This window comes from Solanum lycopersicum, chromosome 1, assembly GCF_036512215.1.
Source record: "Solanum lycopersicum chromosome 1, SLM_r2.1".
Classification (NCBI taxonomy): domain Eukaryota; kingdom Viridiplantae; phylum Streptophyta; class Magnoliopsida; order Solanales; family Solanaceae; genus Solanum; species Solanum lycopersicum.
In genome coordinates, this window is record NC_090800.1 from 83,299,682 (window position 1) to 83,317,312 (window position 17,631).

General features: G+C 30.4%; 2 protein-coding genes across 3 annotated transcripts; both read left to right on the forward strand.

The window, feature by feature from the left end:
• Window positions 1–4,010, forward strand: LOC101263759 (Rho GTPase activating protein 2). Its single transcript, NM_001329535.1, has 5 exons — window positions 1–593; window positions 1,386–1,506; window positions 1,600–1,722; window positions 2,654–2,884; window positions 3,065–4,010. Exons 1-5 carry the CDS (start codon window positions 148–150, stop codon window positions 3,629–3,631), a joined length of 1,488 nt encoding a protein of 495 aa, NP_001316464.1. The 5' UTR covers window positions 1–147; the 3' UTR covers window positions 3,632–4,010.
• A 2,220-nt stretch (window positions 4,011–6,230) lies between these two features.
• LOC101264068 (transcription factor bHLH14-like) lies at window positions 6,231–11,426 on the forward strand. 2 transcript variants are annotated; one of them, XM_004229974.5, is made up of 2 exons: window positions 6,231–10,938; window positions 11,182–11,426. In XM_004229974.5, exons 1-2 carry the CDS (start codon window positions 9,599–9,601, stop codon window positions 11,192–11,194), a joined length of 1,353 nt encoding a protein of 450 aa, XP_004230022.1. In that variant the 5' UTR covers window positions 6,231–9,598; the 3' UTR covers window positions 11,195–11,426. The 2 variants fall into 2 exon arrangements, with proteins under 2 accessions (XP_004230022.1, XP_004230021.1); XM_004229973.5 differs by lacking the exon at window positions 11,182–11,426 and having other exon boundaries at window positions 6,231–11,087.
• Window positions 11,427–17,631: the final 6,205 nt, after the last annotated feature.

Here is a 17,631-nt window from a genome sequence, read left to right on the forward strand (position 1 = left end):
CTATCTTCTTCTCTCATTCACAATCAATTTCTATTTGTCAGTTCCATCATCATAAATTCATAATGCATGTATATTATTCTCTTTCCAATCTCCTTATTATATAGCCCTCATTGAAACCAGGAAATTATTGGTACGTAATTCCCAATTATGACTCGTCTTTTGCGATCTAAGTCGTATACTTTTGGCCGGGTTTCTGCTTCCAACTCTTCATCAGTTCTAGACTTGTCTCCTCATTGTTCCTCTCTCTATGATTACGAACAAGTAAGTAAAGAAGAAGAAGAAGATGAAGAAGAAGAAGGGGAAGAGGGATTTTTAAGTCTGGACCAAAACCGACGGAGTCGGGTTTCCGGTGATGACCGGGGACGTCAGAGCCATGACAATAACCAATCACCAATTCTGGCGGTTTTGGTAACGGCGCTCCGGAAGTCGTTGGTCACTTGCAGTGTGGATAGAGATGATGTAGCTAACATGGACATTGGATGGCCCACTGATGTCTGTCACGTCTCTCATGTTACCTTTGATCGCTTCAATGGCTTCCTTGGCTTGCCTATTGAGCTCGAGCCAGAAGTTCCCTCTAAAGTCCCTAGCGCAAGGTACCTCTTCAATTTCTTATTTATTTGAAAGATTAATGTCCAAGGAGTTGAGTTTATCTTACCCAGATCTGGGAAGTTTCTCTTCTATGGAAAAAGCACATTCGCATTTGATTTATTCAGCTTACAGCCAAGCAGAAAATTGTTTATGAAATTGGACTGAACAGAGTGGAATCAATGCAATTGATTCATATAGATTGTCTCAATTAGTGTTACATAAATAAGAGATAATTTCAATTCTATATAAAGTGTAATACAATTCTATACCTGATATGAAAATACACAGAATATTCTTTCTCTTTCTAATCTCTCTTCCTCTTCTTCTTCTTCTTTCACTATTAGCTGTTTTCTCGAGATATTCTGAAACAGTTTTTCGATCCTCGAATTCATTGCGAATTCCTGCAATCAAGTAACAATTAGTTTGACATTGAGTACATAAATGCTGTTTGAGTTTGCTCACGAAACGTGATATTTCAGATGTATTTAGATCTAATGCTGGGTGAAAATCAAATGCTGAATCTGTCTTCCAGCTTATCTATTACATCAGAATAGAGAATTGTACATTGTTAGGGGTTGTCGTTCGAAAGAGTTTCATGACAGTATGGATATATTTTGTTCTACTATTATCAGGGCTCTTAAATTAACACTAGAGACTGCTATTTGGTGATTTTTTTTGTTTCAGCTACTGTTGGTTGCACATCTTCACCTGACTATTCCTATCGTCTTGCTCATTTTTTTGTGCTGATTCTTTATGCTGAAAACATTCAATTCTCTTATTTCAATTGTGTTTTGCAGTGCAAGTGTTTTTGGAGTTTCAGTCCAGTCAATGCAATGTTCATATGACCAAAGAGGAAACAGCGTGCCAACGATACTTCTTGAGCTGCAGAGTCGTCTGTATACTGAAGGAGGCCTACAAGTATTGTTCTTTCTCTGTACTTGAAAAATCTAAAATATGGCTGTTGGCATTAAATATGCTGAAACTTGCAGTCTTTTCTGCATTTGGTTGAAGGTAGAAGGAATATTCCGGATTAATGCTGAGAATAGTCAAGGAGAAACTGTGAGGAACCAGCTGAATAGTAAAGGTGTTATTCCATATGGCATTGATGTTCATTGTTTGGCAGGATTGATTAAGGTAGCTTTAACATATTCATCCATCTCCATTTGTTACTGAGTTTTCCAAGTTGTACCTAACAATTAGAATAGATGCTAGCAAGATTTGAAGCCCTGAATTAAACTGAATTCCAATTTCAAATATCCACCTTTGCTATGCCTAGCTTGTCAAAGTACTTTCCCAGTCTATTGGCGTGTATGTTATGCTAAATGGTGTACGGAAATCCATTTTACATCTGGAGTTCATTACAGGTTTGATTAGAAAAAACAATAGGCAGCATCAATGATTTGGTATATAAATTCTGGGTTTGAGCAAGAACGGAAAATCAAGTAAATGTATTGAAAACATAACATGCATTTCAGCCTTTTGGTTAGTACATCCTTCTTGTGCAATCTTTGAAAGTGATAAAACTATGAAATTGGTCAACAAAAAAGGACTGCAAAGATGAGCATTCAAGGTGCTTTCCCTGCGATAATTGTCCGAAGAAGAATATCTCAGGTCTTAGTTTCTCAGTTCAAACTCTTTCTGTACTTGAGGTAAATGCACTATGTATTGCCACTGGACAAGATAATATATTAGTTAATACTAGTCAAGATAGTTAAAGCTTATTGAACTTCTGGCATAGGGAGGTCTCGTAGTCTCATACATGGCTTGTCGTTCTGTGCTAAGGTTGGTGAATTCAATTCCTGGTTGTTGCGTTTGTCTTTTGGTTACAAAACTAGTAATCTATCTCTGAACTGCCGTTATTTCTGGAGAGAAGTTCCCCTTGTATTAAATACGTCTCTCAGGGGCTGTGCACCAAAAGAGTTCTTTATGGACACTTCATTTTTGTTTTCAGATAGACCCCTTAAATAGCTGTGTAACCTTAATTCAGTGACGATCTACTTGTCCCAGAAATAGTCTTTACCACTCTTATATAATTGATGAGCCAACACTTTCCATATGTTTTCAGGCATGGCTTAGGGAGCTGCCTACAGGTGTACTAGATTCTCTAACCCCGGAGCAGGTGATGAATTGCAACACTGAAGAAGAGTGCACCCAACTAGTGAACTTACTTCCTCCAACTGAAGCTGCACTGCTTGACTGGGCAATCAATTTAATGGCAGACGTTGTGCATAATGAGCATTATAACAAGATGAATGCAAGAAATATTGCCATGGTGTTTGCTCCTAACATGACTCAGGTACTTGAGAACTTCTCAGAAGTGTATTTATTAATGTTCTCCTTCTCAAATGCATGTTTGATGAAAACTGAGTTTAAAGGGCTTAGTTTTACCCAGATGTCTAAATTGGGAATGATATGGTATGCCGTCTGGTGATTGTGTTTCATATATACTAATAATGGGATAGTAAATCTCTTGCAGATGGTTGATCCTTTGACTGCACTAATTCATGCAGTCCAAGTAATGAACCTCCTTAAGACACTTGTTATAAAGACCCTTCATGAAAGAGAAGAATCACATGAGACATGCCAAATGCAGTCACCACGTGCTAACATTTCCAGTAGCATGGTAGATTATGTCTCAACACAATCAAATGGAGCACTTACTAAAGAGCCAGTTCTGGATGGCTATTCTCACGAAAAACCAACTGCTGGTGAACTCTCAAGAAGCGCTACTTTAGACAGTACAGAGTGCGAGTTAGGGGAGCAATTCTGGAACTGTAGGAGTACTACAAGTGATGCTGGAGAAGAATGTGATTCCGTTGTGAAGACCTCTCCAGTTGCTCACAAAAGACAAACACTAGAGAGTAGGTTTAGAGAGGGATTTGACACTGAGGAGGTTGAGAACACAGTGTTTAGACTTAGTTTAAGGAAGGGAATGCAAAAGCTATGCAGGCATCCTGTATTTCAACTGAGTAAGCCCGTGAAGAAGAGCAGACTTATCGGGATTGTAAATAGTAGGAGAGGAGGCAGAGAAGCATTGGCATGAAACAGGTAACCTCAGGATGGGATCTTTGTTTTCACTTTGTCCTTAATATTTGCTGCAGTTTGTACTAATATTGGTATCACTACTGTTTGGTCCAGAATTTAGTGAGAGGATCATTTTATTCATAGAGTGTTCCAGGTACTAACATGTAGTTTGATGAACATATTGATAGAGGTGTGCCTCAAAAGTATAATTTGTTGCTTCATTGTCAGCCTACTGTAGCGCCTTAACAGCACTGGAGCAGTCTAAAAGAATGAGAAGTATGTATAATTGGTGGTGTTAGAATTAAACTTTAGAAATGTCAGCAGAAAGCAGTGTTGTTTCCATTGAAAAAACTCAGTGTTTGGTGGATATATATATACCTGTGTGATTTTGATCTCCATAATATTGTGTACAATTGGTAAATAACAAGTGCAATTTTTTTATAATCTTCATACAAGGTTTGGAGAAACCCAAGTTATAACTAGACGTTCTGTGATGGCACAAAATGATGAAATTTGATCTTTATTATACTTTTTTTAATATAATATTTTTCTTTGTTCAACTTTAGAGTCAAACTTGCCCTTAAAAGAAAAATAATAAATCTTTGCGAGCTATTATATAGAAGCGAAGATTTTATCGCGCGGGATAGTGACAGTGGATTTTTAGTTTGAAAATAAATTCTTCATGTTCCATCTTATTTTTCCTAGGTAAGGCCTATGGTCCACATATTTGATATGTTATAAATTGAAAAAGAAATATTTAATACCATCTCCAACAAGGCTATTGTAATTTTGCTCACACTATGAGAACTCGTTGATGAGAATTGTGCAATTAACTTGAATTATGTTTTATTATTATGCTTTGATTTTTTAAATTAATTTAATATTGTTATATAACTATTCATCTATTTTATTTTCAAAATAACAAGGCCTACCAAAAAAAATTTACCTAACACAAAGGAGTTTTTTTGTAATTTTATTTATTTATCATAAATAATTGTCAATAAGTATTTTGATCCTTTTTTTGTGTTTGATATTAATAAATTTGTTAACTAAGAAATTTATTGTATAAATTGAATATATAACATTTTCTATAGTAATATTCTCAACATATAGCATTAGAGTTTGTATTTCAATATATAACATTTAATATCTCAAGCTATAACATATTATTATAAACTATAATGTTAATTTGAAATAATTAAAAAAAATTGTTTTAAAAAAATTGAATAAAATAAAGGACAAAATATAAATGGAAAATGGCATCCTTTATTACTTAAATTAAATACAATTATTAATTGGTGTTAATTGATTAACACGTTTTAAGAAAATTCAAAAAATATTCAGATTAGTTAGTTGCCTTAAATCTCTCAAATTAGTTTAAATGAGAATAAATTTTGATTTAATTCCTTAAAAAGCTCTAACAAATTGACATCAACGTATAAGCTGGATTTTTTCTTTTCAATTTTCACTATTCTTTCATATTTGCAGTAGATATCAGTTCGCTTTTTTTTTAGTAATTGAAAAAATTTTGACGTTGGAAAAAAATTGATTTGCTGTGATGGAGAACATTGTGTCGATATTAATTAAACATGGTGGAAGGTGGAATTCATCAGGTTGATTTAAATTATGATTTGTTGGGTTTTAACATGGAGAGCATTGTGTCGATTTTTTGGTTATTTAACATCTGAAATATAGATTATAGTTTTTTTTTTTGGATGAAACAGTGTTTTGGTATATATACTGTATCTGAAAAACAACATGTAAATGTATATGTGTTTGAGTTTTAATAAAATTAAAGATTTGCGTAAAACTTGATTTATGAACAAAATATAAAAAATGAATTTGATGATACAGTGTGTTTAGTCACTAGTCAAAAAATAAGTATTTATAATTCTGTGGATCGTTGAAGTATGAAAGTTGTATTAATCGTGTATGAACCTTCTATGAAACTTGTACTAATTATGTATGAAGTTTCTTTTTGTTGAAATTATAATATATGTTTCTGTTTGGCATATGAAGGTAAATGTTGATACAATTTTGTATGAAAACTGTATTTTTTTTGTTTAGTTAATTTTTTTTGTGATGATGAAAGTTATATTTGTTTTTTTGTTTAGTAATTTTTTATTATTATTTGTGAACATGTGTAATATTAATGGAATTGTTGGTGAAAAAGTAGTATAAAATTGATCGAAATATGAAATACTAGTTTGTTTGTTTGTTTCTGATTTGTAATGCAATGTTTCTATTTTTTTTTGACATTTATAGTATGAAATGTGTATAATTTTGATATTAAATATTTTTATTTTATTTTTTAATGGCATATTTTTTTGGAACTATTTTTAATCAACACTAATTTTCCATGTTAGGTGATACCATCGACGGTTGATATGTATGTTGTTGTAGAAGGACCAAAGAAGTACATAGTAAATTTAAAAACAGGGTGTGTAGTTGCGGGAAATTTCACCATTATAAAATATCATATAATCATGTAATTGCAGTTTTAAGATACAAGAAACTGCATGAAACATACTTTTGTTCTGCCTTTTATAGCCTAAAGAATTTAAGAGATGTATATGTCATCCCTGTTGAACCTATCCCCTGCAAGAGTACGTGGGATATACCAAGTTATATTTCAAAGCCTAAATTGACGGCACCCGATCCAAGTAGATTAGTTAGAAAATCGCATGTTGAACGCTGGAAGGAGTTTGCTAATGTGAAATTTGAAAAATCAAAGAATACTTGTAGTAGATGTCGTCAAGTTGGACATAACAGGAAGACATGTTCAAATTATCCTGTTAAAAAAATGATTTCATGATTTTTACTTTTTGTTACACAACATGTTTTGTTTCATGGAATGAATTTGGTATAATATATTTGAGTAGTTGTGATTTCTTAATATTGTCCAACTATAAATAAGAGTTCGGAACCTAAAGGATATAAAATTTTAACAAAAATTCCAAAACGGTATATAAAATTTTATATTAACCAAAACGGCAAAATCGCTGGAACAACAACAATTTCCTCCACCGGAAAAAGCAAAATTGATGTTACTGCATCGATTTTGTAAAATGTGATTTTCGAAAGAAAAATTAAAATTGAAAATCGCTGCCTAGGCAGCGATTTTACTTTTTCCGGTGGAGTAAATCGCTGTTGTTCCAGCGATTTTGTCGTTTTAGTTAATATAAAATATACATAGCGTTTTGAAATTTTTGTTAATATTTTATATCCTTTAGGCTCCGAACTCCTATAAATAATATTGAAACACATTTTCTGTCCGTTTTCAAATTTTATTTCTATACTAATATGTAGTTCAACAAGAATCATACATAGTTCCTACAAGAAGCATATATATGGAATAACTTTTTAAACATATAATTGTACAATAAAACTCTTGTTAAAATAATTTATACATAGATCATACATAGTTCGCATAAAGTTCATACATATGAATCAAAAAATATATGATAGTTATCATACTAAAACGATAATAAATCGAAAATGTGATATCATATTTATACTAGTAGTAATCAGATTTCATACATACATCAATTTATAAATCAATTCAAACATCATTCAAACACTGCCATATAAATGGACAACCAAATCAATTCATATATAAAACATGAAATGAAATTCTAATTATTTTCTCAACCTCTTCCTAATCAATGGTTCTTCTACCTAGTACCAACTTTTTCTACCTTTATTGTCAAGAATATAATATTCTTCCTTCAAATTATTCACAATTTTCTAAAACATGAGATAGCATTTTCTTTTTAAAAAAAGTTTCCCAAGACTTAAAAGTGAAACTGCTACAGGTTAAAACTTAAAAGATAAAAATCTTACTTTGTTGAAAAATAAGTGTATTTTTATTTCAATGTAGTTGTGTTGTCTTAAAATATTGGGTACCATTGTTCTATCTACTTTCTTCAAATTTATAATTGTATATCACATTCTTTTTCTTTTGGATTTTAATTACACAATAGATCAAATTCTATGATAATCTTTCCTATGACTCTCATCTAATTATACAATTTGAAAAAAACTTAATCCCAATAGGCTTATGCTACTAATATGGTAACTGGTCTAGTTAAGAATATTTCTTCCATCTAGTACATGGTAAATAGTAAATCATAATAGGCTTTTAAGATAGAGGAAATACATAATTACCTTATTAAATTTATAACTTTTTTTGAAGCAGATATCTTAAGTTTGCGGGGATCCTAATAAAATTATTTTTAATCGTGATAAATACACCCTTTTAACTCATTTTCAGAGTATGTGCAATCTCAAATTTGAGAGGCGCGTGAATGGGGCAAAATTAACCCCTAAACCAGTATTTTACTGCCACGTGGAATCATCAATTGAAAATTTCTTTTCTTTATTAAATATATCACTTTCCATCTTTCACATATCTCCATTGATGACCAACGAAGAGCTCTTCATGTTCAGCCAAAGAAAAAAAAATTCTTCTGTCAATCCATTAATTCGATCTGTGAGATGTCATATGAACTTCTTGAGTTTGACGAATTTTCAAAAGGTCTCTTTTCTATATCAACCAAAAAAATTGTTTACAAATTCACTGCTTTTTCCTTGCTCTAAGTACCCAACAATCTGATTAGCCAATTTTAGGGACACCAAATAGGAATGAGTTGAAAAATACACCTTGGATTGTAAAGACTGATACATGTTTGTACCATTTAGAGTACCATAAATTGATAGATCGATGAAGGTCATGAGAAGCCATTTGAGCTGCCACTATGAAGTTCTCCAATGATGGAGCTTCTTCTATCAGCCACTTTTAAAGTTCTACGAACATCTACAACGAAATTTCTAAACATTTTCCTGTGATCGGGAATGTTATCTTCATCATGATTTATGCATAATATGTTTAAGATAAAAAAAGGGAATCTATCAATGTTTTGAGCGTTTGCTTTTACTCAGCTCTTTATTAAAGGACCAGGAAAAAAAATTATTTTATTTGGGGTGAGACACACTCGTTGACAATGAGACTGCAAGTGCTGTTAAAATGATGTATTTATTGCTGTTGAAAAAACTTTCGTGGGGTAATAGACTTTTCACAAATTTAAGGTGTCTATTTCAAAAAATATATAAATTTGATGGGATAATTATATATTCTCTTTAAGATATTCATAACTAGTAAGTAGTAACTAGTTTGGTTTGAAATTTACTCCATCTATATGGTAAAAACCTAGAATTTGCTAGAGATCTTTAAAGATTCGAAATTATTATCATTTTCTTCTATTTATTTTATAAGTGGCTAAAAAGTCTCAATTCCTTAGTAAGTACTTTATCCGTTTCAATTTATGTGACACTTTTTAAATTTTGAGATTCAAATAAGTCTATTTATGATATTAAATTTTATCTTTTTAAATATTTCAAATTATTAATTATAGGGAATTATAATACTTGTTACGTAGTTGTTAAATATATAAAATCTATTTCAAAAAATTTAGAAATTTTATACACAAATTTTTTATGAAACTTAAACGGCTTAATTCTTAAAAATAAAAAATATCATATATTTATGAACAGAGGGGCATTTATTTTTGAACTACTTCATCTGTTCACCTTAAATTATGTGAGCTTTTTAATTACTTACTATAGTTCAATAATTCAGCTAAATTGAAAATTGAGGGAGCGCAGCGATAGTACTAGGCGAGTTGGCAAGAATAGCCAGGCGCGCTAAACAAAGGGTGACTAATAAATCAGCACTAATATAATTTAGAAGTTAGATAATTAATTAATTGAGTTATAAATTAACTAATATGATCTAGAAGTTAAGATAATCAATCAACTGAGTTATAAATTAAGCGCATACGACTTATTTTAGCTTTGACGCTCGAATATTTAATTATGGATGGTCCTCTAACATTTCATGAATCGCCCTTACTCAACGGCTGAAATTTGATTATATTTTTAGTCTTTCATCAATTAAATAATATACTCCGTACAACTACTACAAGAAATGGAACAACTCGCGGTTTCCTCATCTCCCATGGCAGTAGCTCCTCCTCCGGTAGACGTTAACCAGGTGCCTTTAGGCCTACAACAGATGCTTCAATATGTTGTCAAAAGCCAACCAGAATGGTGGGCTTATGCTATTTTCTGGCAGACCTCTAATGACGACGAGGGAAAAAACTTTTTAGCTTGGGGAGACGGATATTTCCAAGGAGATGGTGTAGTTATTAACAACAAAGGCGGCGGCGGTAGCAGCAGCAGCTTAAAGTCACAGGCTCAGTCCGAGAGAAAAAAAGTTATTAAAGGAATTCAAGCTTTAATGGATGGTAATGGAGATACTGATCTAGTGGATGATGGTGATGTAACTGACACTGAGTGGTTCTACGTGATGTCGCTGGCCCGTTCTTTCTCTGCCGGAGATGGATCTGTTACCGGTAAAGCTTTTGGAAGTGATGATTTTTTGTGGATAACAGGTCCGGACCAATTTCAGCTTCATTACAGCTGTGAAAGGGCTAAAGAAGCTCAGATCCATGGGATTCAGACTCTGGTTAGTATTCCAACTTCAAATGGCGTGTTTGAATTAGGCTCCACTCAATTAATCAAACAGAATTTGAGCTTAGTTCAACAGGTGAAGTCTCTGTTCCTCTGTTGTCCCCCTATTCAATTTTTAGAAAAAACAATTAGTTTTGCCGATATTGGCCTTGTCACCGGCTTGCAACAAGATGACAATGACTATAAATTAAGAGAAAACAGCAGAAAACCGCACCCTGTTGTAGCCAAAAAAAGAGGGAGAAAGCCTAAAGGCGGCGAGGAGGATGCTCATATGGCGGCATTGAACCACGTGGAAGCGGAGAGACAGAGGAGGGAGAAGCTGAACCACCGGTTCTACGCGTTGCGCTCCGTCGTTCCCAACGTATCGAGAATGGACAAAGCGTCATTGCTCTCAGACGCTGTGTCCTACATCAATCAACTCAAAGCCAAGGTAGATGAACTGGAGTTGCAGCTAATTGATCACACTAAAAAACCGAAAATCGTAACAGAATCATCATCAGCTGACAACCAGAGCGCCACCACCTCATCCGACGACCAAGTAATTAAAGCAGCTAATCCCACAGCAGCCCCGGAGGTTGAAGTGAAAATAGTTGGCACAGATGCAATGATCAGAGTTCAATCGGAAAACGTGGATTATCCATCAGCAAAACTCATGATTGCGCTTCAAAATCTACAAATGCAAGTCCACCATGCCAGCATTTCATCCGTCAATCATCTCGTCCTTCATGATGTTGTGGTTAGAGTTCCTCAAGGATTGAGCACCGAAGATGAACTAAGGACTGCTCTTCTTACTAGGTTAGAACATCACTAGCACCCAATTAGTCGATTCAGTAAACTCTAAACATTATTAGTACGTAGTATATTTTATTACTTTATTATATCGATTAATCATGTCTACATGCTTTATCTTTCTTGGAAAAAAAATATATTATGCCATTAAATTATCTATTTCTCGGGTATGTTCATCAAATCATTAACATTGAAATAATTACACAAAAAAACAATATGCATATATAACACATGTTTCCGATTTGCCAGCTATGATTTGTAAATGTGTGGCAGTGTGGGAGCATCCAACAAACATGGTGGGGATTTGCTATATATATTAAAAAGAAAATGCTGTATGTTCTTATATGTGCAATTTGGTCTGTTTGATTTTTTTGTTGTACCAAAATCGTCATGTATATGTATGAAAATAAAAAAAAAAAATGTATGTCACAGTTTATTCACGTGTGTTACTCTTTGCTTCGTGCGCAAAATAATATTCCACTTGAGTTCGTTTATTTTTTGTTTCATCATGTAGATGACAAATAATTAGCTAATCCTAGTACATGAAAATATTGCTGCCATATCCTGGAACCTACCATTATACAAATACTTATCGGATATCTTTTAGAATTTTAAAAGTTAAATAATAAATTTATTTTATATTGTAGTTTTGCTATTCTACTATACCTAATTAATAAGTGATGCTTACAAAAAGATAAAATACGCTATTTTTTTTAATATAATGTCACATTAATTCAAAAAGATAGCCCCCCATTAAACGTACCTCCACCTGTCAATTTGTAAAACATTTATGGGAGCTCCACATTTATGCATGTGCGTAATTGCTTTTCATTTAATATCATTATTGTATTTTTTTTTTGAAAAAATTTATTATGAGGTACAACTAATATTAGTTGTACGAGATATTATTTTATTATAAATATATTCTAATTTATGGGTCCATTTTTGGTTTTTCTTCTTTGCCATTAATTTCTCTTTCTGCAATTCTTTAATCTTTCACTTCTTTTTTCTAATGTTATGTTATCTTAAATCTATCAGAAATTGCTTTCTCAAATTTATTTAATATAGATGAAAATATATTTTATTTATTTATTTTTAACAAAAAATATTTTTTACGAAATAATATTCTTATTATAACTCATAAAATGTTAAAAATTAACATAATTTTAAAATGGTAAATACAACTAATTTAGTAAAATAAATCTCTAATGCAATATAATTAAATTTATATCAAAAAAATTGTAAAGAATAGTGAAACACTTGTTATTAAATTAAATATTAAAAATTATTTGGCATTTGAACATAGAATTTAAATATGTTTTTACAGTATTTGAAATATATGGAGCAAGAGTTGAAAATAAAAAAAAAATAGAAAAAACATTCAAGTTTTAAATGATATTAAAAGTGAAAATTGAAAAGTTGTATTTCAAATTTTCATGATCAAACCTCAATTTTTTAATAAAATTAAAAAATAATTTTTAAATAAATTCTAAAAGTAGTAGTTTAAATGATATGAAATATGAAGGTGAAAATATTTAAAGAACAATAAATAAATGAGAGAAAAGAAATATAAATAGTTTGTGGTCACTTTTTATGATGTAAGTGACCATTTAAAGAATTGACTTGAGCTTTTGTACGCTCATGCTTTTTTTATTTAATGATAACACAAGTTACTTTAAAAAAAATTGATTAAAACAAATAAGTAAAAAATTAATTTCACATGTACAAAATGAGAGGTTAATAAAAGGCTTTCGTAAATAAATTGGTTTTAAATATCGATTTTGATTAAAAAAATTATTTATCATATATTTAATTTATTTAAAAAGATAATATCTTTTTTTTTTAAAATAATATTTCTTTATAAGTATTTTAACTTTGAATTTATTCAATAATATTATTTCTAATTAGATATGTCAAATTAAAAATAAGCATGCGAATAAAAACCGAAAAGTATATTAGCAAGGGTATAAAAATGACCACCTTTGGAAAAGGATAAGCTAAGGGGAGAGATCGGGGCCCCCCTTAATAGCCTATATTTCTTTTGTGGTCCAACCCATTGCATAATTTAAAATTATGTATGTCAAATTGAATGTCCAAATGCACCCAAGTACAAATCTTTATCAAAGCAAAACAAGTTGTCTCGTAGATATTGGCTGATTTTATTATTATTATTTGTTTTACTTCATATTTATTTCTCTATACCATGAATGATGAAATTGTTAAAACATAGTGGTCCTAAAAAAAACTAGTACGTCCATCATCTCATCAACATACTATTTTTACTTGGTTTTTTATGATATTAATAAAGTATAGTTTATTTAAAAAATTAAAAAGACCACGTGATCCATGGCCATAGTGACTTGTGACCTCGCATTTAAATTTATCACATGCTCGAAGTAGGAAAAAGCTTTCCATTAAAGGACAAATATGTCGCTTCTCTCTTTCAATTCAATATCTCTGCATATGGTGCTCTACATTACTTGCCATTTCTTTAAAAAAAAACTTTTTGCTACTATCCAAAATTATTTATTTTTATTTTTATTTTTCTGAAAGTCCATCTAAAGACAGTAACTTCTACAAAAATAAGTGAAAAGGCTCAAACATGTCATTTTATTTTCAAAAAAAATTTATTTATGCTATCAGTTAAAAGTTTGATTTATTTATGTCATTATTGTTAAATAAAAGACTCATTCATGCAATTATTTTTGACAATGGTTTTGCAAAACCATTTTTGACACATGGTCAATTATAATTTGGTCACCTCATCAATTAGTTTAATTAAGAAAATCAAAATTTTGAATAAAATTTGAATTTTCTTTTGATATTTTTAATTAAAATAATTGATGAGGTGAGCGAATTATAATTAACTACATGTCAAAAATGGTTTTGTAAAACTATTGTATAAATAATAGCATGAATAGCCTTTTATTTAATATAAACGAGCCAAATTTTTAATTGATAACATAAATAAATATTTTTTGAAAGTTAAATGACATGTTTAAGCTTTTTCTTACAAAAATAATAATCCAATTAAGTTTTCAACTTTAAAAAACATAAGATATTTCATTCTTTGAAAATCAATATTTTTGAAGTGATATTTGACGTACAATAATTCATATATGTATAGTCATATATGTATAGTCTACTAAAAATTTGCAAAGCCCTGTTTTACTTTAGTTTTTCACAAGTTTGGCTAAGCATGCTATACCACTAACTACTGTATACGAAGAGTTTCCTTAAATATATAAATCTTATAATGATTGTAATTATATAAAGGTTAAATATATAATAAGATTTTTAAATTTATTGGGTTTTTTTTTTTTGTAGGTATCTCAATTATGCTATTTTTTTAATTGAATAATTAAATCACTCATAATTTGTTCTTTTTAAAATACTATTGGTGATGTGAGACAAGATTTTATGAGGGGTATTGATAGAAGATATATATGTTGTTTCAAAACTCATTAGTTCAATTAATAGTGAAACTGTTTGAGAATAATTATATTTTACTTCAAGTCATTTGAATAAATTAGAAAATAAATTAGACTAACACACAGTTTGACTTCATTCCTTCAATCAAAATCAGTACAATATAAACACAATTAAAGACATTTACAACAGCCAACATTATTTGAAAAGAGTAAATTAAAATTTTAATAGAAAAATAACATAATTAAAGTACCTTTAAAAAAAAATCTAACAAATTTAGAAATTTATTTATGAGTTTGATCTTATATAAACAAGATAATTGCTTCCTAGTCCAGAATTTAGGGACTGCAAATTGCAAATTAATTCCTAACTTTGATTGAAAAAGTTATGCAGAATATTCTGAGTAAAGTGAACATAATTTGACTGAAAAAGGTATTTAGAGAACGGTAAAACGAAATGGCACGATACTTTTTTGACAGGAATGACACAACAAAGGGTAAAAGATCACAATACCCTCCTATTGACTACAAAATCATTTAAATTTTTCCTAAAAACAAAATTATTTTTGACTTTTGTTTTTAATGTTCTTCAAATATCTTTATTTTTATTTTTATTTTTCTCATTTTATCTCTTTATTTATAAAATATTTTTAGATTTTTCCATATTTAATTGACTTAAATATCGTGGAAAATATTTTTCAACATAAATTTATTTTCCTTACCTCATACTGTACTCTATCCTCACCTTTAGAAAAATCAAGTTACCACCAAATCAAAAGAAATTTTTTGCAAAATGGTTCAAAAGAAAAATAATTAAATTTTTAATTTCTTTAACCAACACCTAATAGCCCCCCCCCCCCCCCCCCTTCCCTCCCAAAAAAAAAAAATTAAAATTTTGTTGCTTAAAAAATATTTTTTATTTTTATTCATATACCCTACCTATATACTATATACTCTTGTAAAACTATTCATGCTTCGAACTCACAGTTTTGTAATGAAAATTAATAAATTTATTTATTTTATCATTTATAAAAAATAATTCTATGAACCGATAGTTTTTAACTATAATAAAGTAGAATGGGATTTTTTTTAAAATTCAAGTCAGTGACACAAAAGACAATATAAATCTTTCTCTTGGTATAAAACATGATATGTCTTTTTATTATGCTAAATAGGCTTTATATGCATATGGTAGAATAAAAAAATTAGAGCATAAATGAGAAGAAAATAAAATAAGAATTTAAATCATTCACAATTCTTTAAAATTATTTGCATAATCCACTTAGACAATTCAATTAGGACTCTTATTTATTAGACAATTTTAATATAAACAAATATTTATCTATTGAACACAAAATGACAAGTAGAATTGAATATATTATTCGTGTAATTAACACATATATTCTTGAAAAAATTACGAATAAAATTAAGACATGTGACACATAGGTCCAAAATTTTAATTTTGAAAAATAAATTATTTTTTTAGGCCTTAATAATTTATAAAAATAAATTGAAAAAGGAAATTTCTCCCCCCACCTAACCCATTGTCCTTTCTTCTTCTCTGTCATTCCACCATGGTTCCTCAACGATAAAAAAAAATGAAAATATCTCCCGTCTCAGCCGTAATCCACCCACCTAATCTTTTGCTACCCATTGTATTCTATTATTTCGGTGATTATTGAGATTGTTAGGTTATTAGCATTTTAATATTAATATTTAATAAATTAAATTGTTTTATTTTAGAGTTATAAGAATGACCATTGGTATGCATTTGTATTTTAAACTATCAATTCTATTATTTAATTCATCTTTGACTGGTTAGTCATGTAATGTAATTATTTTTGGCTTTGTTGATTGAATTCATTGTGAGATAAAAACATTACAATAAACATTGGAATAGATAACTTTTACATCATCCATTAGCATTGGTTATCAATCACTTTATTTCATTCTTAATTCATCTATTACTCTTTGTAACATATTTAGCTTCTATTTGTAACCTATGAAACTCCTAAGACCATTATCTTCACTATTTACTACCTCCATTATCTTCATATTCATTGCTAGGAAGATTTCTTGTAGTATGAATAGCGGTGGTCTTCATTTGGTTTGGAACACACAAAATACAAGAAAAAACAAAGAGTGAAAGAGTTAGTCTAAAAGAGAGTTTTTATTAGTTGAAGGGAGGTGTTCCTTTTTGTGGAGCTTTGGACTCAACTCTTGTCCAGAGTTGTTGAGTTATACTTTGTGAAGGATGTTGTATCCAGGAGGTGACAAGAAACCTAACCCCAGAACACGAACCAGGTTCGTGTAAGTTGCTTTTAAGTAAAGACAAAGTAAAGACACAAACACTTATTGAATTAAAAACCTTCCTCACTCAAGGAAGGAAAAACCTCGTTTTATTAATTCAACTATAAGATTTTGTGATTACAACTCAATAATCAAAAGTCTTATCTCTACTACTCCCTCGATTGACTCCAATCGATCTCTCCAAAAGGCCAAACCCACCTTTTGTTACAACTCTTACTAACACTCAACCCTACAAAGAGCCAAACCCACCCTTTGTACAATAAACTGTAAACTACAATTAAGAACAAAAACAAGACAAATAGTTCTACACGATAAAACCTTCTTACTCCAGAATGTTTTAAACGTAGTAATCCTATCAACCTTGAAGACTTCAATTTGATGAATAATTCTCCCTTGTTCTCTGCGTGAAGTCCTCGTATTCTTCATCAGCGTCTTCTTCTTCTTATAGAGTTCCTTTTGCCTTCAGTCCTCATCAGATAAGGTAAGGAAGTTATTATTAAACAAGGATTCCCTTTTAAAGTACAATCCTTATTATATACAACTTCCTTCCTTAATAATATATTTAAGGTTTTCCTTATTTGTATCAACTTATACCTTTAATATATTATTTTTGGCTTTGACAAATAACTCTATTTTCTTGATTACTTGGCTGGCCCATTTTACTCGATCTTGGCTTCTTTTGCTGCGTACATTTGCTATTGATTATTTGTGCTTCTTGTCTATCATCAAAACATGAATTATCGATTCTATCATATTCTATCATATTCCCCTTTTTGATGAAGACAAACAAATCTTTCTGTGTGATGCATGCGCAAATACTCTTCCCCCTTTTGACAAATCAAAAAGAATCCAACAGCGGCTAAACAAACCCAATCAACATCCAAGCAACAATATAAGCCCAGCCAGTTGAGCATAATAAGTTTAAACAACTAAGAGAACCAGGTTCAAACAAGATGCTTTT